At 40.4% G+C, this 27,811-nt stretch overlaps 1 protein-coding gene and 1 pseudogene across 4 annotated transcripts; both read right to left on the bottom strand.

Moving 5' to 3' along the window:
- Positions 1-827: 827 nt before the first annotated feature.
- Positions 828-25,962, bottom strand: ARPP19 (cAMP regulated phosphoprotein 19). Of its 4 annotated transcripts, none has more exons than XM_036441576.2 (4): positions 25,860-25,960; positions 25,591-25,645; positions 10,483-10,605; positions 828-4,973 (listed from the first exon to the last, which is right to left on the bottom strand). In XM_036441576.2, exons 2-4 carry the CDS (start codon positions 25,633-25,635, stop codon positions 4,803-4,805), a joined length of 339 nt encoding a protein of 112 aa, XP_036297469.1. In that variant the 5' UTR covers positions 25,636-25,645; positions 25,860-25,960; the 3' UTR covers positions 828-4,802. The 4 variants fall into 4 exon arrangements, with proteins under 4 accessions (XP_036297469.1, XP_036297470.1, XP_036297471.1 ...); XM_036441577.2 differs by lacking the exon at positions 25,860-25,960 and adding an exon at positions 11,894-11,962 and having other exon boundaries at positions 25,591-25,820; XM_036441578.2 differs by lacking the exon at positions 25,591-25,645 and having other exon boundaries at positions 25,860-25,962.
- Positions 2,750-2,850, bottom strand: LOC118710167 (annotated as a pseudogene).
- Positions 25,963-27,811: the final 1,849 nt, after the last annotated feature.

Below are 27,811 nucleotides of genomic sequence, written 5' to 3'. Positions count from 1 at the left end.
AAAAATCAAGAGTTCCTCCACACGCCATGATCTCCATTCAATCTTCCTTATACTGGTCCACATTTCCTAACTGGTTGACTGTTTTTGTCTTTTGTTTTGTATTGATTTCAGAGTGGAAGGGAGAGGGAGAGAGAGAAACATCAATGTGAGAGAATCACTGTCTGCCTGCCTCTTGCACACTGAGTATCAAGCCTGGGCAATGCCTTGACGGGGAATAGAATCGTGATCTCCTGGTTCATAGGTCAATGCTCAACCACTGACCCACACCCGTTAGGCAACTATTTGAAAGTAACATCCCCTCTACTTAAAATGGTCTCCTTCCTACCTCTTCCCCCACCCATGCCAATAGCAACCTATCTCCTAAAGCCACCAGTAAGACTACCCTGGTATTTCATTCATCCCTTTTATCTCCCCAAGTTGAGTAACTCATTCCTCTAGACTTCTGGAACTTTATTTCTGTCTCTTAAGAAATGCAATACTTTCTACCTGCATTAAATTTTCTGCACATATAATATACATATTATATATCTTTTCAGAATGTAAGCTCCTTGTCTCATTCATCTATTTGACAATATTGTACTAGCGTTTTATACATGACATGGATAAGACTCACAATCTGCAAGCATTTAATGTTACCTTAAACATGAAGCCTTTACAAAAATAAGTTAATTGCTAGAATCTCATCAACACACATTAAATTAAAACAAAATTTAATACTACAACAATTCTTTCTGTATATAATAGTAGCCAAAATCTAAAGGGATCAACTTCATAAAATATACTGAAAAAACATTAACATTTAAATGAGACAAAAACTGCAAATTAAATCATTAGAAATTAAGTAAGTCAATTTATTTTTCTGTATATTTCACAAGTATAATTTTGGAAGGGCTACTTGACAAATTTCAACATCAACTGCCAACTCTACAGACATGCTCAACAACAAAAAAGCATTTACTCTTGGCCCTTTTAGTACAAAGTGTCCTACTACATCACAAATAAGAGATGTGGTAACAGATTTGAGGGCATATTAAAAGAATTAGATATTTCCTTTCAAATGCTATTTAGTTGAAAAATAATACAAACACACATTAATGACCACCAGTGACTTGCAGAATAAAACGTATAGGCCTACCTACTTAATGACCGAAACTATTAAATCAGTGATTTTACTCTTAACAATACCAGAATGTGGTATTTTTCTCATCTCAATTTTACAAGGTGTGCTGGGGAAGACTGGCAGTGTATACTGAATTGCAGAATTGAGATAATGGCTCAAATTAGTCATTATTCAGATTAAAATAGTATTTTAGAAAATTAAAAATGTGTCCTAATTGTAACCTATTGGGAATGATAGTAAAAATTGATAATTCACCCTAAATACCATTTAATGAAAGCCATCAGGGACTTCAATAAGTCAGGATGGGGGACGCAGGAAAAAGGGGTGGAAAAGGAAGAAGAGCAGACATGTGTTTGGACAATGGGGAATGTGAAAAGGCCACCAGAGCAACTGTTTTAGTCGCCACTCAGATGTGCTCTTCCTATAGGCTTCTTTGCTTCTGGCTCACCAAACACCAAGTTTAGAGCACATTTCAACTTTGATAAAACATCACTAATTTGTACTAAGAATACATCCAATTTAGTAAAAAGTATCAGTAATATTCAGAGGTATGGTTTGGTTACATCAGGTAAAAAGAGTGACTAATTCCCACTATTGAAGTAAAGCAAGTAGAGGCCTTACCAGGTCAGCAGCACAGAAGGGTTGACTAACTAGTAAATAGACTGCAAATATGCTCCTTCTAGTTCATCAAAAACAATCCAACAAGCATTACTACTATACCATATGCCAAGAACTATTACTTTAGTCAGCTGGAGCTTTCAAAACTGGCATATTTCTCAAAACTGTACTATCCAGTAGCAACTACTAGACATGAAACAGTAACTTATTTCAGACATTATCAAAGACATTCATGAAGTATTTATCTTCACTTCACTTCAGCATTCATCTAAAATAATAAAAGGGTAACTTGCTAATTAGACCGGACATCCTCCGGACAACCTTCCAGACAAAGCCTTGGTGGCAGGGGCAGAGGCGGCCACGGCAGCAGCAGGGGCCACGGCCCTTGTACGAATTTCGGGCATCAGGCTTCTAGTTTATAATAAACAGGACAATTAAAAGTAGCCATCTCTCAAACCACAACTCTACAATCATAGAAACGGATGAATATGATTGAGCTCATCTAGTCAAAATCTTCATTCTAGCAATGGTGAAATGATCGGCAAATGTCCTCAGCAAACTGAGCACTGAGGTAAACCAAGAACAGAAAACTAAAACCTCTCCATCTCAAGCACCAATAATGGAGGCTAAGCAATTATACCTACAAATCCTTAATGACAGGTCTTTCCTAATGGAAAATCCTGAGATTTTAAGCACTGTGACTTTACAGAAGGCAGATTGGTTTAATGAGGAAATTTTTAATAAAAAACAATCAACAATATTTTATTTGGGGCACTTGTTCAGTATTTCACAGATCCTCAAGTTCTGAGGTAGGTTAAATATTAGCATTGTATTTTACAAACTAAAACTCAGGCAGACGTTACATCACTTGTCACAAATCACAGCAGGAGTCCTATCATCGTCAAGAATAATATGGTCTCTCATCTTTCATATTCATTTTTGATGGATATAATGGTGATAGCTTGCACATATTCATTTAAGAAAAGTAGATATTGCAGAAATTCTACTTTTTTAAACATGGAACACTTCATGAATTTGCTTGTCATCCTTACACAGGAACCATGCTAACCTCTATTTTTCCAATTTTAGTGTATGTGTGCCAAAGCCAGCACTACTTTGTAATTCTTAAATCGATCCTGCAATAATTATAGGTATTGTGGAATACCTTACTTGTTCCCATTTCCTAAAATTACAAATGAACACATTACTGATTTGTTCTTTTCTGCTTTTTGGGGTGGGTAGAGCACAAAGATAATCGTGAGCTTTCAGAGCATTAGGTTGTTTTTAAGTGCAGGTGCTATACTCAACGCACCATCTACGATGATTTAGGTGCCTGGACCCAAAAGAAGGGAAGCCCCGTGCAAGTCAAGGATGAAGAGAAAAACAGTATCATCTGATTACTAATCCTCACCACACTAGAACATTACAACTTAGGGGAAGATCTCCTATAAGGGCATTAAATTTGTCCTAATAAAGCCTGCTAACACTCTTACTAATTAAAAACACAAGTAAAAATAAATTGATATTTTATTAAAGTGTCGTCTATAATCAAGACATCTAAGTATTTTAATATGAGTATGTTCCACCTATCATGTACATTAATCGTCACAAGCTCATCAGAATTTCTTAAAATTATTTACCAGAGTTCAGCTCATCCTGACAGGTTCCCGGGCCAGTCTTCTCAAGAACTTGTTTCATTATAAAGTTCCTTTTATTTAAACTGTCAAATACTAATAATATAGGAATAACAATGGTTAATTAACTAAAATGTTGTAAGGAAAACCTCATTATAAAATCCAGCATTCAGCAGAGCAAGTTTCAAAAATAAGGATAGAGACACTATGCTTCCAAACAGACTGAACAGCACAGCCCAATATGATTTGAGTCAAAGAAGCAAGAAAAAAAGAAGGGAGGGGCCACAGGAGGCAGAGAATTGAAGCCTTTTATTTTAGTGTCCCCAAAACTGACTGTGGAAGTAAAAAGTTTCTACATTTAGAAAGTTTATATAAATTACATGAATTGCAATTTTCCTAAAAGTCAAAATGAAATGTTCTGCATAGGACAAAAGATATGCCTAAGCAACATATCATATTTGCACAAGGCCACTGAATGTCATGGATATTATTAACAAATGAAAAAGCTTAAGTCTATGGCAGACTGAGCAAAGATGTCAGTTTGGTATTCTATAAGCCCAGGGTTGTAAACTACTTTTACTGTACAAAAGCTCTAATGACATACAGTTTTGTGTAGGAACTTTTGTGCTTCTGGTTGGCACATCATCTACTTTTTAATATATGAAATTAATACAGACATTTGTGAGAGGTTGTGCAAAACTATTGTATTTACAAAAATGGCACAAAAGTGAATTCAACAGTCGATGCACATGCATACTTCATTCATATCTTTAACAACAAAAGGAATTCTAACTATAAAGTGAAGAAGAACATTAGCTTCAACGGCAGTTGTTAAGCACTAGCGTCACATAAGTTACACCAGAATGGGCAAATATTGCCCAAGTAAACTTTTATTGTTAAAGCTGAAACAGGTTTAAGGCCATTCAAGTCCAAGCACAGAAATACAAATCTTTTGGAGCCCCATCTATTTATGTTTGAAGTATGTGACTTTTCGTCCAACTTGTGGTCTTAAACCTCTGTTTATAAAATCCAAAAGGAAGATATCGAAGAAATCAATACAATAGAGGTTAATTAAGTAAGAGTAACCTACAAAGCTATAATTAGGATGAATTAAAGCTAAAACATTAAAATTGTAAAACTTGCTTGGTAGTTGTTAGGACCACCCTACACTAGCAGTTAGGTAATATATACAATTGTTTTCAAGTAGATTACTTTATGCTGCTCTAACATGTTCTCTTCATCAGTGCACTGTTAAACTAATCAAAAACTCTCACATGTATCTTCCCTTACAATAAGTAGCACACACTACCACTACCTGCAAAGCTGTCACTCTCAAATGACTTTGTGAGTGGAAGGAAACAAAAAGCGGGGAGTGACATATTAAGGAAAAACAATGGGAATTAGAAGATTCATGCAGTTCAGCTCTTTAATCAGCCGGCCAGCTTGCTAGCAACGAGGGATGGTTTCCGTTGAGGAAGGTCCTGTGGAGTGGGAATGTGGTCACCAGTGACCTCTGTCTTATCCGGGGCCGCAGCAGGAAGTTGCTTGTTCTTCATCTTCGCTTTAGCCATGTTGTAATCTCCAGAATCAAAATATTTTTGCTACAAGAAAAAAAATTTTCAGAGAATTTAAAAGCTTTCATATGCCAATTACAGTGGTTTAAGATGTGATTCTATATTCTAACAAAATTTAAACAATAACAAAAATTAGATGAAATAGCTATCTTTGCCATAAGTCAGCCAACTGAGAAGTGTGGCAATAATTCTTTCTTTAGGCTTATATCATTCTGGTTTTAGTACAGAAGCCTCAGGATTGACATCAGCTTCCTTATCAATCCACCCAGGAAAGAACAGTCCTGGACTTAAAGAGTGAAATGCAAACCTTTCATTTTAGTGGAAAAAGCAGCCTGATATTCTTGCTTAAATTATTTTGAAAATAAAATACAGAATTCACCAACCTGAGTTTTGGATGTGCCACCCACTTTCAATAAGTCTTATAGTTATTAAAATGATCCTCCTATATAATAAAGAGGTAATATGCAACTTGACCCTAATGTCACAAGATGGCCACCCCATGTCATCACAAGATGGCTACAACAAGATAGCCACCCCACATTTTGGACCCCACACTTCACAAGATGGCAGGCAGGGGAGGGCAGATGGAGGTGATCAGGCCAGCAGAGGAGCAGTTAGGCATCAATCAGGCTGGCAGGGGAGCGGGTAGGAGCAATCAGGCAGGTATTTGAGTGGTTAGGAGCCAGCAGTCCCAGACTGTGAGAGGGTGCAGGCTGGGCAGAGGGACACCCGCCTCCCAGTGCATGAATTTTATGCACCAGGCCTCTAGTTATTTATAACTGCCTGTACCATTATCTAGAATGAGTATTTCTGTAAGGATTTATATCATTTACTTGAACCAGAGTAGTTCACGAAAATAAAAATTACAAGGTTAAAATATATATACTAGGATAATGGTAAAACTAAACTTACTAGAAATTAATTATCACTTAAAATACACATCGCTATCCTACACCTCCATTTTTCACTTAAGACACTAAATATGTACAAAATAGCTCTTTGTAGTTGAAGGGATAAGGTAACAATCATTAAAATAGAAATTGGAATGAAAGCTAAACTGTTACAAAGTAATCTACATCGAGTAATCTGTTCCACAGTGAACACAGATAAATTTTTGCCTGGGTTCTGACTTCTACCTATCACATTTAGCCTACCTTTGCTGAGTGCTTGATATATAGAGGCACTGTGTTGTCCTGGGGAGAGATGGACAACAGTCAAATAAATCAATTATTATACTACTGTTTTAAGGTGGTATGGGTGCTCAAGGGAGAGGAAACTAACCTCAGTCTGGAAGAGGAAAGAGGAAATAATCCAGGTTTGAGATGAGGGCCTAGACAAAGAGTGAAGGGGAAAAAGCAAATATTCTCTCTGAGACTTCAGGAATACCTCATGTGCTGAATAAAGTAACTGGGAACTCAGAACTTAGCAGTATAAGACTTGAATGGCCTGGGAAAAGGTCTCATTGGCTGCCTCCTTCAAGATCTGAAGTAAGGTCAAAGGGACTGAAGTTCAACATCATTTTTCATGTGTTACTATACATATAACACATTGAGCAGTAACAAGGAAACTTGGACCAGTCCTTTCTAAGGCTTTCTGCCAGAACTTCTTATGCACTACTTGTATCAGAGAGCTATACCTAAGTTTAAGTAGCTTCTAAACAACAAAATGACCTACCAAATTTTTTTTTAATTTTTTTTATTTATTATTATATGTGTACATATTTTAACATTGCCCCCCCCCTACATACCCTCCCTCCCCAGAGTTTTGTGTCCATTAGTTGTACTTATATGCATGTATACAAGTCCTTCGGTTGATCTCTTATCTCCCCCAGATCTCCCTACTCTCCCCGCTGTAATTTTACAGTCTGCTTGTTGCTTTACTGTCTTTATATCTATCTTTTGGTTTGTCAGTTTATAATGTTTTTTAATGTCCATAAATGAGTGAGGCCATGTGGTATTTCTTTTTTATTGACTGGCTTATTTCACTCAGCATGATATTCTCTAGTTCTATCCAGGTTGCTGCAAATGATGAGAATTCCTTCTTTTTTATGGCAGCATAGTATTCCATTGTGTCAAACACAAGGCCCGAGGGCCAAATCCGTCCCGCCAGGCCTTGCAATGTGGCCCGCACCGCGCTGTCATCACTGCACTCCGCTGCGTTTCCATCACAATTACAGTTTATGACTGTTCAATAAACCATTCGGCCCGCGATTTAGGCTGGATTTTAGATTTTGGCCCCTTCTCTGATTGAGTTCGACACCCCTAGTATAGATGTACCATAGTTTTTTGATCCAATCATCTGCTGACGGGCACCTAGGCTGTTTCCAGATTCTAGCTATTGTAGATTGTGCTGCTATGAACATAAGGGTGCATATATCCTTTCTGATTGGTGTTTCTAGTTTCTTGGGATATATTCCTAGGAGTGGGATTACTGGGTCAAATGGGAGTTCCATTTTCAGTTTTTTGAGGAATCTCCACACTGTTCCCCACAGTGGTTGCACCAGTCTGACCTACCAAATTTTTACTGAGTCAAAAGCACAAGATGAAATATTTAATACACAGTATAAATTTTAGGCAGATTTCCCCCAAAGTAATAAAGTCAATTCCTAATGATACCTATTTTATAGTGAGCAAACGTTCAAGGAGATCTCACTTAACTATAGGATCAGGCTACTCTGTGTGGGGAAAAAGAATTAAATTTATTTTGTGTGGTGATAGGCAAAACTAAAATCAATGCTTAACAATTATAACTTCTTCTAGGTAACAGAGTAAACTAGATCAATGTTTCTCATATTGGGATACAGCTTAAGAAGACAATATTAGTCATCTTTATCAATTTTTAAATTTTGTGTTTTTTAAGTGACAATCTTTAAAAATTAACAAAACCTAGCTGGATCGTCTGGATGACAATCTTATAAAAGCCTACTCTCATTCAAATTTAGAGTCCATACTTATATCAATATTTATCATTGCATCGACACTAAGTGATCATCTAATTGACAATGTTGAACTTTTAGACCATGTTTCTTAAAACTGGATCCTCAGTTTTCTTGGAACACCACAAATTCCCCAAATGGACTAGAAGACTGCTTCTCGGTATTCCACACAGTTTATATGGTCATTATGTACACATTATATTGTTAAAAGCCTAAAATAGGTATCAATCCGTGGCATCTCATTATATTAACAAGTATATTAAAACAGAAAGGGATCTCATACAAATAATATCTAACCAATCTTCTCAAATTTATTTCTTAATTCAGTGGCATTTTCTCATTTGCAACTAGTTACACTTATACTAACTTTAAGATACCATTTTGTTGACTTATCACAATATAACTCTGCTCTTCAATAGTAGTGCTGGTTCTAATTATAGCTAAAAATACAAAGAATATTTTCAAACTTAAAATATATTAGCAACATTCAATGTCACCTTCACCAGTGGGTATTATTTTATATTTTAAATATTTTCCTAATTTAGTTGTATATATGATATGATTGTTCTTATTTATATTTCATTGATTTCTATCATGGATGAATATTTTTCTCAGTTTTTAATAACTATATTTCATGTTAAAATCCTTTACTTAGGGGCTCCTTAATGTTTTTCATGTATATTTGAAAGATCTCTTTATATATTACATATATTAACTATCATTTTTTTTAAATATATTTTTTATTGATTTTATACAGAGAGGAAGGGAGAGAGATAGAGAGTTAGAAACATCGATGAGAGAGAGTCATCGATTAGCTGCCTCTTGCACACCCCCTACCGGGGAAATGCCCGCAACCAAGATACATGCCCTTGACCGGAATCGAACCCGGGACCCTTCAGTCCCCAAGCCGACGCTCTATCCATTGAGCCAAACCGGTCCCAGCTTAACTATCATTTTTTTAATAATTGCCCCATTAAATTACTTCTCATGAAACAAAGGTTTTACATTTTTATATATTTGGTATAATTCTTCCTTGCCATCCTATTATTTCAAAGCTGTGAATATTATTCTTTCACGTAAGATAAGAAAAATACCATTAAACTATTATTAATAAGTTAGCTTCTTTAAAGCCAGGAAAGTTCTTTTCAATACAAGATGAATAAAGTCCCAGGGATCTAATGTGCAGTACGGTGACTATAATTAACAATACTGCATTGTACACTTGAAGGTTGCTAATAAGAGTAGGGCTTTAATTATGTGAGGTAAAGGATGTATTAACTTATTGTGGTGTTTCACAGTAAGTACATGTATCAAGTAGTCTCACTGTAAACCTTAAACTTATACAATGTTGTATGTCAATTATATCTCAATAAAGCTGAAAAAAAAATATCCTCTTGGAATTTGACTTGAGAATATAATATATATACAACTAGAGCAAATATATACACACACATATATTTTTGTAATCAAGCTGCAGATACCAGAATATTTTTAAATATTTATTTATTTATTTTAGAGAGAGAGAGAAGAGAGGAGGCGAGAGGGAGAGAGGGTGGAAAGGAAAGAGAGAGACAGAGAGAAATATGGACTTGTTGTTCCACTTATTCATGCATTAATTGGTTGCTTCTTATAAGTGTCCTGACGAGGGATCAAACCCACAACCTTGGCGTATAGAGATAATGCTCTAACCAACCGAGTTAACCCTGGCAGGGCTAAATACCAGTATGTTTAAGGTATTCATGTTTAAAGGAGAAACATGATTTGGCATCTAATTCAATAAACAATATTTCATTTTTTTCTGTTTCTATATATGGCAAATCATTTAAATGTGCTTAGACTCAAGATGGACTCCTTCAATTTTTTATAAACAAAGGAAAGCATTAGAAAAGAAAGAAAAACCTAAGGAACAAGCATGTAACATGATCTCAATTCAGATCTCATTATTGAGAAATAATGCTTTCTATCTCACCAAGCATAATAAGATTTTGAAATGTTTTAAATAATTTGAACTATTAAAATCACAATGAGTAAATTATATCAGTGACTGTGAAATGTATTATGTAAAGGAAACAGTAAGCTCTGCTTTTATAAGTGATCATTTCATCCAAATAAAAAGTATTGTAAGCCTTTAGATAGTATGTATTGATAGAAATCACCTTGAAAACAGTTAAAACAACAACAACACAAAGACATGAGCAGAATAAATACCAACATCTGGATGGTGGTTGCTTTTGGAGAGAAGGGAGAAAGGTGTTATACAAACACATGCGGTAGGTTAAAGTATATCTACGTTTTCTTTCTTATAAAGATAAAACTTATGTAAATATGGCAAGACATAAGCCTGTTAAATCTGTGTGGTGAGTACATGGGTTCCACTGTATTATTATCTTAACCTTTCTACATGCTTGAAATAATTTATATTTAAAAGTGACAAAAGAGTCCTAGATTCTTAATTCTTAAATAGGATGAATAGGCTAAAACACTGGGGGGAAAACATACACACACACACAAAGCTATATATGCAGATACCCATATCACAATCGCTATCGGCACACTGAGTTTATAGAGCTTAAGTATTTGAAGACTGACAAAAGAACTTACCCCTTTCTGCAATCGTTTCCTTAAGAAATCGGAACCTCCAGGCTTTTGTGCCAGGTGAGGATACCTTGCTTTTAATTTTGCTTCTTCAGCTTTCTCTGGATTAGTCACTTTATCTTCCATTTCCTGAAAAAGTGTTAAATTACTTCTTTATTACAATTCAGTTATTTAAAATAATTCACCTTTCAAGTCCTGGATTCTGATTTTAGTTGTCTAATGCCAAATAATGCAGCATCTAACTAAGAAATCAAACACAGACGCTTTTAAAACATCTCTATCTTCTTTTCCCCAATGATCCATGTGATAGCTCTATTATAGCTGTGTGATGCATGTGCAACACCCCACACACTGGATAAAAATATCAAGGTAACTCAGCTCTGAAGTCTTGCTTGCCATTACTTGTGAGTCATGTATAATACATTTATAGTTAGTTACCTTCTATGGAATTCATCAGCTCTTTGCCTATATATGGAAAATAATCTTAATACTGTTAAAATACAAAAGATATTTTTGATCACTTATTTATCCAATTCTTAATACAAATTAACAGCAGCTGTTACCAGCACATTTTTCCCCTGAATAATTCAATACAGAAGACCGTGACATTTGTCCGGAGAGAATCATCACCTTCATTAGTCTTCGTATATGTGTATTATTATTACTTATGTCCCATAATTAATGACCTTATTCATGCTAAACATTCCATTCTTTAATGTATGAAAACATGTCTTCTGGCCAATGACTGTCAATATCTTAAAGCTATTCACTTTTTTGTTGTTGTTAATCATATTTACATGTTGTGAATATGTCACACAAAGACATATATTTTTTTTTATTTTTACTAGTAGAGAGAGTGGAAGGGGGAAGAGGAGGTATCAATGTGAAAGAGACACATCTATTGGTTGCCTCCCACAAGTGCCCTGACTGGGGAAGGGATCAAACCTACAACCTAGGTATGTGCCCTTGACCGGGAATTGAACCCAGGACTCTTCAGTGCACAGACCAATGCTAACCACTGGCCAGGGCAAGACTATTCATTTTTAACACCATATGGTCTAGTTTCTTCCCAAGAGCCATATTTTATAAAGAAGCAGTGTTTATTGCTTTATGGCAAGAAGTGTTGGAAGAATGAATGAATCAACAAAAACAGAACTATCCTGATAAGGGAGTCGGGCAATGACAAGACATTTCTAGCTAATGTACTCATCTCTACATACCAGCTCAGCAAAATGACATACCTATGCATATCCCAATTCTCCCAGGTTATTTATGAATAGTCAAAAAGCAGGAATGTTAAATCCATAAGTGTCAAGCTAGCAATTAAATAATTTACAACCTAGGAAGAGAAGAAAAAACTTTGTACTAATTTCTTCAAAATTATATTCATACATGTTTTATAATCAGCTTTATTCGCCTTATATATCATGAATATCTCCTTCATCTTGAACAGCTTCATGTGTTGTTACATCTTATCATTTTCAGTCTTAGAGGATTTTGAGAAAAAGCAGCTGTTGTCAAATATACTTGTTTTATGGAGTTTCCTTTATGTATATGCTCCTTTCTGCTTTAAATGTTTATTTTCCTCCTTTTAGGTTGGTTTCATACATCTATTTTGATTTTTAGTCTCTTTACAGTGGTCATATAATTAACTCACTTGATGCGCTCAAAATTCAACTAGATGTACTCAGCCAGAGATAAGACTCTAAAGAGCATCAATGATTCTGCCAGTCATTCCAACCAAGAAGGTTATGCCCCAGACCCAGTCAGTGTGGCTCAGTGGTTGAGCATTAACCTATGAATCAGGAGCTCAAAGTTTGGTTCCCAGTTGGGGCACATGCCCGGGTTGCAGGCTCCATCCCTCGTTGGGGGCATGCAGGAGGCAGCCAATCAGTGATTCTCTCTCATCCTTGATGTATATCTCTCTCTCTCCCTCCTTCTCCTTTCCTCTCTGAAAACATGTTTTTTAAAAGGTATGCCCCAGTGCGTTGAAGTGTGAGGTGTGTGATGCATTCCTATGATCTCAATCCTTGAGTGTCTTTCAGAGTGCAAGCATATCTATGTACTGTTTACCAATCTAGTGTTGAAAAACTCGGCCTCTATAACACAAGCCTATTCCTCAGCTGGCAATCACCTGAAGAATCAGCCAGCCATCTGTTCAAGCACCATACAACAAAGTGAATACTTGACCTACTGAGAACAGATGGGAAAGTTTCCAATATGGTCATGACTTTGTTGGGATTTTTCAAGGGGCATTTTAGTTATATGTGATTTTGCCTTATTACTAACTTTAAATTTAAGATTACAGACTCAATTTAGGGGGTGGGGTGGGTCACTGCTGTTTCTTCTCAATGTCTCAGCATTTACTCAGGTATCTACTATGGCCCCAGGGTATTAGCAGATTAGAAGTGGAACTGGGAGGAAGGACATGCATTTGAGTTCACTGTAAAATTGTTTTTTAAATTGCTGGATATTAAATTTGGAAGTGGGTTGGAACCGACTCCAACCTGATTACAGCCTTTCTTCCCAGAACTTTCAAATTCAAGCTTTCAAATGTGTTAACTAAGTCCCACACATTTCCACTGAAACCATCCAGCTTTCTTGGACCTAGGAAATAAACGCTCTCTGCTTCTTCCTTTGATTTAAATATCAGTTGTCTATATCTAAGATTTCTGGCATAGGGGCAGCAACATTCCCTAAATTGCAGTGTTTCTTCAGGTTTTCCTCAAATTACGTCAGGAGGGAAAAACTGGACAGCATATGCCATCTTATCTGGCATTCCCTAACTTTCTCAATAAGGAATACATTTATATATATTTACATATAATGGTAAGCATGCTCAATTCAATTAAAATAATATACTATACAAAGATTTTTTTGCGCAAAACAGTAACTAGAGCTGAAAAGAAAATTTAAGTTGAGAATGGATTTACTTTAATTTTCTTGCCAAATATGTAACACAATGGCAAGTCCCTGCTAGATGAAAATTTGTAGCTGGATTCATAATTTGAGCTGCATTTAACGCCAAAGGGAGAAGAGATGACCAAACATAGTAAATTACATTTTTAAACATAGTAAATACCATCAATACTTTTCATGGGTCATAAAGAAGCATTCTTGATGTTCTGCAGCTGCAGATAGTTAGTTCTAGGACCTCACTGGCAAGGAAATTCAAATGCCTGGTTGGACGCTCAACAATACTCCAACACAGCTACAGATCTGCTTGTGGAGTAAAGTATAAATAAACATGGCAGGTAGCAGGCTAGGTCCACTGGCATTCAGCCCAGTTACCCTTCTCTAAAAACTCCCCTGAATCTCTACAGTTAGAAGCCTGAAATGACATTTCCAGATTATATTCTTATTAGGTTCTGCCAGTGGTACCTACACCAGATTAAAAAGCAAGCAAGCAAGCAAGAATCTATTCTGTTCTGTGATGTCACTACAATGTAGCAGTAGCTCTTGTAGGGGCCACGGAGCAGATAACCTGAGGCTATTGCAGCAGCTGCACCAGCGTGGGTATGGAGGACACTGGGCTCAGAATAGTGCTCACTCTTGCAGGGTCAACAGCTTTCCCTCATCACTGGAACCACTGCTCTTCTATCCCTTCTAATAATTTGTAAACTAATTCCCTAAAGCACACCCTTCTGTTTAAAATACCCAAATAGGTTTTTATCATCCAGACAGGACACCAACAGATAAATTCAGGTAAATAAACTATTTATCCCTAGAGTTATTTAAAAAAAAAAAAAAAAAAAGGGAACACAGAGTTTTGTGTGATTGCATGTTTCTGAACATCCTTCAAAGGAATTCCTAAACATTAAATTTTTTAAAATTGATTTTTAGAGCCTGGCAGAAGTGGCTCAGTGGTTGACCGTCGACCTATAAACCAGGATGTCACAGTTGGATTCCCAGCCACATGCCCAGGTTGCAGGCTTGATCCCAATTGATGTTTCTATTTCTCTCTCCCTCTCTGACATCAATTAAAAATACATTTAATTGATTTTTAGAGCGAGCAGAAGTTACAAGAGGGGGAAATAAAAGGGAAAGGAGAGAGGGAGGGAGGGGGAGAGATAGAGACAGAGAGAGACAGAGAGGCAGAGAGGGGGGGTAGGGGGGAGAAACATCAATAGGTTTTGCAACCTGCGTATGTACACTACTAAGAATGGAACCTATGACCCTTGGGTGCACAGAATGGCGCTCCAACCAACTGAGCCACACCAACCAGGGCTATTTCTGAACATTTATTTCAGCTAGAATGAAAATAAATCTCTAAAAAGACTTGAGATATAGAAGAAAAGAGCAAACAAAATAATTGGTATGTGCATGTACACTGACAAACTTCATTTTTCTACTTTCCCCCCAGCTTTATTGACATATTTTTCTAATTTTAAAATCTTAATATATATGGTTACAAACACACAAAAAATACTATTTAACAGCACAGTATTTTTAAAGTTTAAATGTGTAAGTGTTCTAAGTATTGTTTAGGAAAGGGTTGATGGTATTAATTTAACTATCTGTTTAGTTAAGGAGGGATGATAAAATTTCTAGGGGAACCATTTAAATAACAGAAACAAAGTATATAACTTCTAGTGGGGGTAAAATGAAAGAAAGATCAATCAATTAGGGGAGGGCTTTGCAGGCGAGAAAAGCAATAAAATAGAAAAAATGTGTAACATATCTGTGGGATACAAGTGTTCCCTAAAGGGCTTATATTAGAGGGGGAAAACAAAACTCAACAGAAATCAGACAGCCGAAGCCCGTTTGGCTCAGTAGTGGAGCGTCGGTCTGCGGACTGAAAGGTCCCAGGTTCAGTTCCAGGCAAGGGCATGTACATTGGTTGCGGGCACATGCCTGGTAGGGGGTGTGCAAGAGGCAGCTGGTCGATGTTTCTCTCTTCATCGACGTTTCTAACTCTCTCTCTCCCTTCCTCTCTGTAAAAAATCAATAAAATATATTTAAAAAATCAGACAAAGAACGGAACCAAAAGAGAATAGGAGAAAAGAAAAAGCAGAAATTAATGAAACAGCAAACAAAGATACAATAGAGAGGTTCAACAAAGGGGGGAAATGACATGCTTAATCAAGAAGTATTTTTTTAAATTCAAATCTGGTTTTGAAATTTTATTCTCCAAGAAGCCTTTGTGTTACACAGCAATTCTACTACTTTTTAGTAATAGGTGCTAGAAAGTGAGTGGATTTATTTAGCTGACCTTTGAGGGAGAGGAAGGAGGGAGAAGTACCATTAGGATTCCTGGACTTTTGAATATAGGCACAAACTGAGAAAGCAGAAATTCAGGATATACTAACAGATATGCTTATGATATACCAAAAAATAATTTAAAACTGTTATTTTAAATCACAGTTATCCTCTTGACAAGTATCTCTGGCCCCAAATAATCTTCATTGTATACTCTATACTAGCACAATGCCTAACATTTACTAATGGTAGACATTTGCATTTTTGTGAACTAGACTATTGAAATACATTAGCTATCCTTTCAGTAAATAGGTGGGGTATAAGTTATAAATATATACATATAAAAGGACATAACTAAGCATCATTTTGTAGTCTGTCATGGACTGATATTAAGTTTGAATGACTGATACCAATGTTTAGCCTTCAGCAGAGAAGTCACACAGCAACACCAGCAATAAAAATCTGGCCACTCTAAGCAAATTCTCCTCTATCTGCCAAGCAATATATTCACCAATGCACTGATTTATGAATAAATAGAAAAGATTAATGAAAGCAACAAATCCTTTGGGAAATTGTCAGAAAGGTACTAATACTGTCAACCTCTTTGGAAAAATATTGTAGTCATCCTAAATCCTTGCTGCTTGCCTGCCACTTAATGGGTGTTCAACAAATATAACAATGTACACTCCAACTGTTTCAATAAAGCTAAGGACCTTTCTATCTAAACACCTGATAGCTCTAGCACATTGGGCTCTGAACTTAAAACTCTCTTAAACCTTTTAGTTACCAAAGGTTATTTCCAAAACAGCCCCAGAAAATGATAGTATTAACTGCACTTTTAAATTTAAATATTAGTTCTCTTCTTCCACCATTCAAAAAAGAACTAAAAAATATCTTTTTCCCCCTTAAAATATGTTTTTATTACCCTAGCAGATTTGGCTCATTGGATGAGAGCGTTAGCCCTCAGACTGAAGGGTCCCGGGTTGATTCTGGTCAAGGGCACTTACCTCAGTTGCAGGTTCGATTACCTGCCCTGATTGGGGTGCATGTGGGAGGCTACTAATCCAGGTGTCTCTCTCACATCAATGTTTCTCTCTCTGTGTCTCCCCCTTCCCCCCTTTTCACTCTCTCTAAAAATCCATGGAGAAATATCCTTGGATGAGTAACAAAAAATATATATACGTATATGTTTTTGTTGTTTTTTTTAAATATATCTTTTATTGATTTTTTACAGAGAGGAAGGGAGAGAGATAGAGAGCTAGAAACGTTGATGAGAGAGAAACATCAACCAGCTGCCTCTTGCATATCCCCTACCAGGGATGTGCCCGCAACCAATGTACATGCCCTTGACCAGAATCGAACCCGGGACCTTTCAGTCCACAGACCAACGCTCTATCCACTGAGCCAAACCGGTTTCGGCTATATACGTATATGTTTTTATTGATTTCAGAGAGAGGAAGGAGAGGGATAGAAACATCAATGATGAAAGAGAATTATCAATCAGCTGCCTCCTGCACACTCACAACATGGGCATGTGTTCTGACCAGGAAATGAACTGTGACCTCATTTCATGGATTAACATTCAACCACTGCACCACACCAGCCAGGCAGGTCCAAGAATATCTTTTAAACTGACAGAAATAATATAGTTGAAAATTCTACTTGAGTTAGTCTCCTCCAAGACTTCTTAACTAACTTGATTTAATCAATCTACACTAATAAAAGAGAAAGATGCAAATTAACTGTTCCTCTGCAATGCCCACCAGCCAATCAGGAGTATGCAAATTAACCCAACAAAGATGAAAGGTTAATTTGCATACACAGGCACCAAGGGGCCTGGGTTCTGGGAACATCCTCAGGACCCAGGCCGCTCCTAGCCTGCAGGCCCAACGTAGGCGCTGAGTGGCTGGGGTCCTAGAACAACCCCGGCCACTCTGGGCCTACGGGCGCAGGCGCCAAGCGGCTGAGGGCTGGAGGAGTGCACTGGCGCTAAGTGGTGGTCCAGTTCCATGCCCCTGGCCTGGCACCCACAATGCAGGGTTGGCTGCGGGCCTTGGGGGCGTGCCCCCCCAGGCTGTGGGGACACACCCCTAGCCCAATGGACACAATGCAAGGATCCTCTGCACATGAGCTTCAGAGAAAACACCTTTTCTTAAAAAAAAAAAAAAAAAGTTTTATTGATTTTTTACAGAGAAGAGGGGAGAGGGATAGACAGCCAGAAACATTGATGAGAGAAACATCGATCAGCTGCCTCCTACACAATCCCCACTGGGGATGTGCCCAAAACCAAGGTACATGCCCTTAACAGGAATCAAACCAGGGACCCTTCAGTCAGCAGGCTAACATTCTATCCACTGAGTCAAACCAGTTTGAGTGTAAACACCTTTTCTGACCGCTCATTGGCTAAGCTCCCTGTACACTGCCATATGCAGTGTTCTTGCTAACTTGGGTAATAAGAATCCAAGAAGGTGACCTAGGGTTTTTCCACCACACTCCTGGAAGAAAAAACAAAAATATGCTGCTGGAGGGGCTAAGAAATGTCATATCCTCCCTAGCCAGTTTGGCTCAGTGGAGAGAGCCTTGGCCTGCCAACCGCAGGGTCTGGGTTCGATTCTGATCAAGGGCATGTACCTACATTACAGGCTCCTCCCTTGCCAGGGCCCAGGTCAGGGCTCATGCAGGAGGCAACCGATCAGAGTGTCCCTCTCACACTGATGTTTCTGTCTTTCCCTCTCTCTTCCACGTTCACTAAAAATCAATGAAAACATATTCTCAGGTGAGGAAAGGAAGGAAGGAAAGAAGGAAGGAAGGAAGGAAGGGAAGGAGGGAGGGAGGGAGGGAGGGAGGGAGGGAGGGAGGGAAGAAGATAGGCCGGCCATATCCTAAGAATCTTTTTTTTTTTTTTTTAAATATATTTTATTGATTTTTTACAGAGAGGAAGGGAGAGCGAGCGAGCTAGAAACGTCGATGAGAGAGAAACATCGACCAGTTGCCTCTTGCACACCCCCTACCAGGGATGTGCCTGCAACCAAGGTACATGCCCTGGACCAGGATCGAACCTGGGACCTTTCAGTCCGCAGACCGACGCTCTACCACTGAGCCAAACCAGTTTTGGCGAGAGACACATCTTGAAAATGCCTAAAGAAAGTTGTCATTTTTTCATGGTGAAGGGACTGGAGTCCGTGTTGATGAAAACACCTTTGTGGCTGGCAGTGGCTGCAGCAGCGGGGTGATGGGGCTGGCGCCTTCCCGTGACCAGCCCCATTGCCGCCTGCAGAGGGAGGCCAGACTGCAGCTTAAGCCCGCTGCCTCCGGGGAGCAGGCCCAAGCCATCAGTAGGACAACCCCTGAGGGCTCCCAGTCTGTGAGAGGGGGCAGGCTGGGCTGAGAGACCCGCCCTCCCCCAGGCACCTATTCTGTGCACTGGGTCCCTAGTCTTATAATAAAATCTCTAAGAAACTTGCTATTGAAATCTTTTTTTTTTAAATATATTTTATTGATATTTTACATAGAGGAGGAAGGGAGAGAGATAGAGAGTTAGAAACATCGATGAGAGAGAAACATCGACCAGCTGCCTCTTGCACACCCCCTACCAGGGATGTGCCCGCAACCAATGTACATGCCCTTGACCGGAATCGAACCTGGGACCTTTCAGTCCACAGACCGACGCTCTACCACTGAGCCAAACCGGTTTCGGCTGAAATCTTTTTAAAATAATAAAAACTCAGAATATATATGGGAAAAACATTTATATATATATATATATATATATATATATATATATATATATTTAAATTTATTAAAAATTATTTTTTAATATATTTTTATTGATTTTAGAGAGGAAGGGAGGATAGACAGAAACTTAAATGATGAGATTCATCAATTGATTGCCTCCTGCACATCCCACACTCGGGATCAACTCTGCAACTGAGGCATGTGCCCTTGACCGCAATCAAATCTGGGACCCTCAGTCTATAGGCCCAACACTCTACCCAGTGAGCCAAAGCAGCCAGGGTAAAAATTTATTTTTTAAAATAATTGATTCTAGCTAGCAGGTTTGGTTCAGTGGATAGAGGGATGGATTGCGGACTGAAGGGTCCCAGGTTCAATTCCAGTCAAGGGTACATGCTCAGGTTGCAGGCTCAATCCCCAGTAGGAGGCATGCAGGAGACAGCCGATCAATGATTCTCTCTAGTCATTAATGTTCCTATGTCTCTCTTCCTCTCCCCTTTTCTCTGAAATCAATAAAAGTCTTTATTTTATTTTTTTAAATAATTGAATCCAGAGAGTAAGGGAGAGGGAGAGACATCAATGTGAGAGAAATATCGACTGGTTTCCTCTCATATACATCCCGACTGGGTATGGAACCCTCAACCTGAGTATGTGCCCTGACTGGGCACAGCAGTAAAAATTTATTTTTAATTTTAGTTTAATTTTATATTCATTTCAGGTGTACAACATACTGATTCAACATGTATATGCCTTACAAAGTGACCACTACACTAAATCTAGTAATCACCTGTCACTGTACATAGTTATTATAACACTAGAGGCCTGGTGCACAATATTTGTGCATGGGGGGCAGTGTGAGGGGGCAAAGGGGTGAGTGTCCATCAGTCTGGCCTGCACCTTTACAATCCAGGACCCCCCAGGGGATGTCTGACTATCGGGATCAGGCCTAAACCAGCAGTCGGACATCCCTCTCACAATCCGGGACCACTGGCTCCTAACTGCTCACCTGCCTGATTGTCCCTAACCACCTCTGCCTGCCAGCCTGATTGGCCCCTAACTGCTCCCCCCTGCTGGCCTGATCACCCCTAACTGCCCTCGCCTGCCAGCCTGACCCCCCTAATCGCCTCTGCCTTGGCCCCTACTACTGTGGCTTTGTCCAGAAGATGTCCAGTCTAATTAGCATATTACCCTTTTATTAGTATAGATTATTTACTCTATTCCCTGTGCTGTTCATTGCATCCCAGTGACTTATTTTATAACTCCCCTCCCCATTTCCATTAAGACTTAAGTAGGTCTAAGCTAAGATTTTTATATTTCCATGGTCTATTCCTCTCTCTTTTTTCTTTTTTTTTGTTAATCCTTACCTGAGGATATTTTCCACTGATTTTGAGAGAGTGGAAAGGAAGGGGGAGAGACAGAGAAAGAGAAACATCGATGAGACACATGGACTGGTTGCCACTCACACACCAGGGCTAGGGATTGAGTCTACAACCGAGATGTGCCCTTGACCAGCATGGAACTCCGGACCCTTCAGTCCGCAGGTCAACTCCCTGAGCCAAACCAGCTCTCTCTCCCCTCACCCCCACCCCTCTCTTTTAACTGTAGTGCTAACATTGCCATTTGTATTAGAATAATACTTTGGCAATAGTTTCAAGTGAAATGTTCTGAGAAAAATTCATTCAATATTTCTAAACAATGCCAGGTGCTATACTACCGTATTTTTCGGACCATAAGACGGACTTTTTCCCCAGAAGTGGGGGGGGGGGAAAGTCCCTGCGTCTTATGGTCCAAATATAGCCTACACATATACTTTAAAAAAAAAGTTTTTTTACTTGCCCGGCTCTAAAATGGTTCTAAATGCTGCTGTTTACTTTACAGGGTTGATTACATGTGTTTATGACTGTGATGTTGGGTTTTAATGCACATAAAATATTTTAGGACACTATTTGTTTCAGAATCTTTTTTTCTTCATTTCCCTTCTCTAAAAACTGGTGCGTCTTATGGTCCGGAGCGTCTTATGGTCCGAAAAATACGGTAGGTGAAATGGGAGAAAAGACAAATAAGAGGGTCCCTGCCCTGGCCGGTGTGGCTCAGTTGGTTGGAATGTCGTCCCATACACCAAAAGGTGAAGAGTTTGATTCCCAGTCAGGCACATACATGCCAGCTATGGGTTTGATACCGTCATGCATATGGCAACAATCAATGCCTCTCTCTTTCTCTATAACTAACTAAATAAAGGTCCCTGAGCTTAAGATACTCTCAATAAAAACACAATCATGTAGCCGAAGCCGGTGTGGCTCAGTGGATAGAGCCTGCGGACTGAAGGGTCCCGGGTTCGATTCCGGTCAAGGGCATGTACATTGATTTCGGGCACATCCCCGGTGGGGGGTGCGCAGGAGGCAGCTGGTCGATGTTTCTCTCTCATCAACGTTTCTAGCTCTCTATCTCTCTCCCTTCCTCTCTGTAAAAAAAATCAATAAAATATATTAAAAAAAACAAAACAAAACCACAATCATGTATTTTAAGTCTCCACATACAGTGGTGCCTGGCATAAAGAACGCCTCGCACAGCGAACGCTGCACACAGTACCTCCTCACCCCCACGACCAAAGAGTATGCCTGTCTTAGCTTAGTATAATAGTATTCAAAGTGGAGTTTCCAGATAATAAACCCAAGAGACCTTTGCTAACACCTGTTTAATGTTTTGTTTCCAGTCAGTGATAATCTAAAAGATTATCCATCTCAAATAAATAAATAAATAAATAAATAAATAATAAATAAAATTAAAAAAAAAGAAAAAAAGATTATCCATCTCATATCTAAGTAGAGCTATGTGACTTCCCTGCCTGGGCTTTCATTTATGACCACAGACTCAGCAGTATTACTCCTATTGTCCAAGATGAGAAAAGAAGAGTTGAATTACAATTTAAACAATGCATCTATGACTCTACAGTTAAATAACCACACAACACACTTGTAATGAGAAGAACTGAGTCATCATATGGTCTTGGAAATGTTAACTTGCCACATTCAAAGAGCTCCTGAACTTTAACAATTGCTACCATATTCTCAATACATTGAAAATTTTCACCAAAATTCCATGTGACCCTGAAATAATAGACTGGTTTTGTTTGTATTTATTTTTGGTTTTAGAGTGGTATAAAAGATATACATTTATACTTTTTAAAAAATATTTTATTGATTTTGTACAGAGAGGAAGGGAGAGAGATAGAGAATTAGAAACATCGATGAGAGAGAATCATCGATCAGCTGCCTCTTGCACACCCCCTACTGGGGATATGCCCGCAACCAAGGTACATGCCCTTGACCAGAATCGAACCCGGGACCTTTCAGTCCCCAAGCCGACGCTCTATCCATTGAGCCAAACCGGTTTCGGCCATTTATACTTATTTTTATGCTTAAGCATATTTAATATTCCAATAAGAAATACTTCTATTAATTTTTTTTTTCTCTTTTAAAGGGTACTCAGACTTCTCAGGTAGAGAAATAGTGATCTAGCTCTGACTCCATGCAGGACTCATCTCTTTGCCTTAATTTTTCAGAGGCTGATGAAATTATAAAGGTATTTTAGTTGAACACTTTGATTTTACCATCCCCGGTAGGGGGCGTGCAGGAGGCAGCTAGTCGATGTTTCTCTCTCATAGATGTTTCTAGCTCTCTATCCCTCTTCCTTCCTCTCTGTAAAAAATCAATAAAATATATTAAAAAAAAAAAAAAGAACACTTTGATTTTAATTGAAAGGTGAATTGGGTACACATACAATAATCCAATGTTTTAGGTCATCTAACTGTAATTCCAAATAGGAAAACAAAAACAACAGGTGACTTGGCCCATAGGAACTCAGAAGTGACTCTGCACATTTTCCTCATGTTTAGGAATGGTATCCATGTTACAGGCACTCAACATCTACAGCCAATCCTTAACTCAAGAGACATTATATTACTAACACTCTTTGGTATTAATGACAACAAGCCTAAAACCAAAGGACCTGAAATAACTTTTTAACGGAGACACTCATGAAGAGAAAATATTCAAGATATCCTTAACACTGCTGAAACATAGTATTAGGCTGTTCCAACATACAGCATTTATACTGGAGAAATCAGCACTTTACACTCTGGCAACATACTAACAAATCTCAAAAGAAAATGACAAGTGTACTATTGTACATCAGATGTTAAAACAGATTGATTTAGGGCAAAAGAGCACAGACAATGAGTTTATTTTTCTGAGTTTCTAATTCCCAAGCAATAATGAATACCATAACAAATATTTATCAATAAAAAGAGATGTTTAGTAGGCCTGTAAAAATTTTACTCTTTAACCTATATATTTTTTGTCCCCATAGTCCTTTTTTTTTTTTTTACAAAACATGAGAAATATTCAACAGTTTCATTGGAATATTCCCAAATAATGCAGTAATTTGGCCTATTATTTATGCTATCAATGTTTTCTTGTTTTGCTCCAATTATTATACTTTACAAGCAATGTTACAACAGAACCATCAAACTCAGGAAAAGTTAAAGTAGTAGTTAAGAACACATGGAATGGATTTACAGTAGATGCCCCTTACAAAGTCCAAGGGTTAAAAAAAAATGTCCTACTTATGATAAGGCAGAGTGAATTTACTTTAAAGTTGTATTTTTCATTTATTTTTATTTTTATTGATTTCAGAGAGGAAGGGAGAGGGAGAAAGAGATAGAAACATCAATGATGACAGGAAATCATTGATTGGCTGCCTCTTGCACATCCCCCACTGGGGATGGAGCCCGCAACCCGGGCATATGCCCTGACCATAATCAAACCCGGGATCCTTCAGTCCGCAGCCAAACCTGCTATGGCCAGATTGAATTTTTTAAAAGAAAATGCTGGTAACGCTCCATGAACAATTTAGGAAACAAATTATCATGGACAATGTATCATGGAGGGCCGGGCAGCAGAATGATGGTGGGAGGGGCAAGCACTAGCCTAGATAAAATATAGAGCCTAGCTATTCATAATTTGGATCATTAACGATCCACGGCACATTTCCCTACATAACAAAGATATTGCAAGTGAGTTTACAAAATATTCCTAAGTTTCCATGATAAACCTTATCAGACTAAATTGGCAAATGTTAATTCCAAACTTTCGATTTTCAGTCGATTACTATATATCCAATGATCACCGGCTCGCATTTTTATTTATTTATTTTTTTAACATATACTGCGTTCAATACCATCAATGACCGGTCCTTTGAACCTCCAAACTACCATAGGAAGCAGGTTACTAGGATTCATGTTACAGGCTGGGAGGCCGGAGCCTAACAGAGTTGACTCACTGGCTGAGCCTCCGCGGCCCACGGGGGCTGCACTGACACGCCAACCGCGGCCGCCAGACCCCGCCGCCGCCGCGGGGACCGCACGCAGCAGGGCAGTCGTTCTTCAAGGGCAACACCAAACTTCCCAGGCCGAGGGACGCCTCAGGGCCGGCCCCGGGCTCTCCGCCTGGTGAGGAACGACGTGGCGGAGGTTCTCAAACTCCCGGCGCGTTGGCGCCAAGGACCCGATCGGCCGCGGGCACCGGGGCAGGGAGTGGCCCGCCTCCGCGGCCCAGGCGCCTCGGCACAGCCCCCTCCGCCGCCGCCGCCCGGGGCGCCGCCGCCCGGCCCCGAGCCCCCGCGCCCGCGGCCCCCCACTCCCCAGCTCCCGGCCCCCCGCGCCCCTGGCCCCCGACTCCCCGGCTCCCGGCCCCCCGCGCCCCGGCCCCCGGCCCCCGACTCCCCGACTCCTCGGCTCCCGGCCCCCCGCGCCCCTGGCCCCCGACTCCCCGACTCCCCGGCTCCCGGCCCCCCGCGCCCCTGGCCCCCGACTCCCCGACTCCCCGGCTCCCGGCCCCCCGCGCCCCTGGCCCCCGACTCCCCGACTCCCCGGCTCCCGGCCCCCCGCGCCCCTGGCCCCCGACTCCCCGACTCCCCGGCTCCCGGCCCCCCGCGCCCCTGGCCCCCGACTCCCCGACTCCCGGGCTCCCGGCCCCCCGCGCCCCTGGCCCCCGACTCTCCGACTCCCCGGCTCCCGGCCCCCCGCGCCCCGGCCCCCGGCCCCCAGCCCCCGACCCCCGGGGCCCCCGCGCCCTCGGCCCCCCGGCCTCCCGCGCCCCCGGCCCCCCGGCTCCGCGCACTCACCTTCTGCTCCTCCGCGGAGGCTGCCTCGGGGACTTCCGCGGACATACTGCTCGCTCTGCAGACGAGACGCCGGGGAAAGATGCAGTTACCGGTGGCCGAGGCCGCCGGCCGCCGCAGGCCCGCCCGCCCGGCCGCCTCCGCCCGCGAAAGTGGCCGGACTCTATGACGACACAGAGTTGCGTGGCGCTCGGCGACCCCCTCCCGCGTCCCGCGTCCCGCGTCCCACGTCCCGCGCCCGCGCCCGCCGCGCCCGCCGCGCCCCAGCCCACCTGGCCCCGCGGCTCGGCTGGCGACGCCCGGGCACTTCCTCTCGCCGTTCAAGGGTCGCGGCTCGCGCCTCGCTCACATCCGCCCGCCCGGAGCTTTCTGGGACTTGGAGTTTGTAGGTGGAGACCAAGCTCCCCGCCTTTTCTGGCCTATTTCCACCTCCCTACAGGCTCCTGGTTCCTTCTCTTTGCAGGTCTCCCTCCGGGCGCCCGGGCCTGGGTGCTGCTGTCCCGCGCAAGGCGCACCCCTTCTGCTCCATCCCCTTAATCTGTCTTCACCTGTTCGTCTCTCGCCCCCCAGCCTCCGTCATTGCCCCCGGAAAGCATCCTGGCCCCCCACCAGGTCAGATCCACCTCTCAAATACCATCACCTCTCTGTTAGACAGTCATGGTTATTCCTTTATTAATGTCAACTTTTCAGCTCACATAAGCCACATCAGGGCAGAAACCTCGTCCATGTTTGCTTTTATTTCAGCCCAGAGCCCAGCATTTCTTAAATATCCAAGAAATATCTGACTAAAGAATTCAATTTCTTCACAGCTTTCCTGAAACTGCTGGCGCCAAACTCCTCGCATGCCTTTCTTAACACATTGCAGACCAGTAGTTGTATTGCTGCTAGCTTTGCCCAGGGGCCAGATAAGTTTCTATTGAATGAGTACAAAAACACACATTTTACATAAATGTTAAAGGCACACTTTAAAATTAAATACCCATTGCATTGTGAAGTTATTTATTACATGCTCTTACAAGTAAATATCTATTTAAAGTATGATACTGTGTAATATGAAGCGCGAATTCTCGTGATCCGTCCACAATGTTCAATGCCAAATCCTTTGTTATTATTTGAATGTGTTTTTATTGATTTCAGAGAGGAAGGGAGAGAGATAGAAAAATCAATGATGAGAGAGAATCATTGATTGGCTGCTTCCTGGAACATGCTGGGGCATGACCAAAATTGAACTGGGACCTCAGGCCGACACCCTAGCCACTGAGCCAAACTGGCTAGGGCAAATCTTCTACTTGCCATCTGATAGCTACTGGCAATACAGGGTGGTCCCAATGAAGTGCTTCTGAGACACCTGGCAATGAGATTGCCTTCTAAGAGTTAAACTAGTGAAAAGCAACAGATGACTGCAATTCTGTGGGAATTTGGAAACCATCAAAACTCAACCAGGCTGTCCTGGGTAGACTCAGGATGAACTGTACTGGGATTGCGACTTAGAAAACAAGAGTTACACTGCATTCCTTTGTGGGAAGGTGTCAATGTAAGAAACATTCAAACGTGTAGAGCACCCTAGCCAGTTTGGCTCAGTGGATAGAGCATCAGCCCGCGTACTGAAGGGTTTCAGATACCATTCTGATCAAGGGCAGGTATCTTGGTTGCAGGATTCTCAGTTGCAATATCAGTCCCGGTCTGACCGGGTCTGGGCACGTTGTGGAGGCAACAACAACAACAATCAATGGAAAAATATCCTCAGGTGAGGATTAACAAACAAAATTCAAACCTGTAGAGAATTTGAGTTTATCCAACTATCAACAATTGCTGGGAAGCAAAATCTCAAACGATTGAGAAAATGGTCCAGAGAATGGAAGAATTACATCTTATTAGGTCTAGTAATAATTAATGTTGTTTTCTAATACTTTTTAAAATCAAATTTATTTAAACAATACAACAAAATTTAATCAACAATATAGTTGCCGTTGTTTTCTACTACTTGTGCCCAATGCTCAGGAAGCATTTTAATCCCTCTGTTGTAAAATTCTTGTGATTTTGATGCAAAAAATTCGGTCAATGCATTTTTGAGGCATTCTTCATTATTACATTTTTTTTCCAAGAAGAACGTTTTGCAAAGAATGAAACAAATGGTAATCGGAAGGGGCAATATCGGGAGAATATGCAGGTTGAGGGAGAACTTCCCATTCCAACTGGCGCAGTTTTTCAGCAGTGATTCTTG

The sequence above is a fragment of the Pipistrellus kuhlii genome, unplaced genomic scaffold, assembly GCF_014108245.1.
Source record: "Pipistrellus kuhlii isolate mPipKuh1 unplaced genomic scaffold, mPipKuh1.p scaffold_m20_p_1, whole genome shotgun sequence".
Lineage (NCBI taxonomy): Eukaryota > Metazoa > Chordata > Mammalia > Chiroptera > Vespertilionidae > Pipistrellus > Pipistrellus kuhlii.
The sequence above is the reverse complement of the archived record's forward strand: the minus strand, read 5'-3'. Positions and strand labels throughout refer to the sequence as shown.

Coding starts and splice junctions, on each gene's coding strand:
- ARPP19 (XM_036441576.2), bottom strand. CDS start 25,635: ATGTCCGCGGAAGTCCCCGAGGCAGCCTCCGCGGAGGAGCAGAAG. Junction 10,606..25,590: donor CCTCCGCGGAGGAGCAGAAG/GTGAGTGCGCGG, acceptor ACACTTTTTCAG/GAAATGGAAGATAAAGTGAC. Junction 4,974..10,482: donor GGAAACGATTGCAGAAAGGG/GTAAGTTCTTTT, acceptor TTTTTCTTGTAG/CAAAAATATTTTGATTCTGG.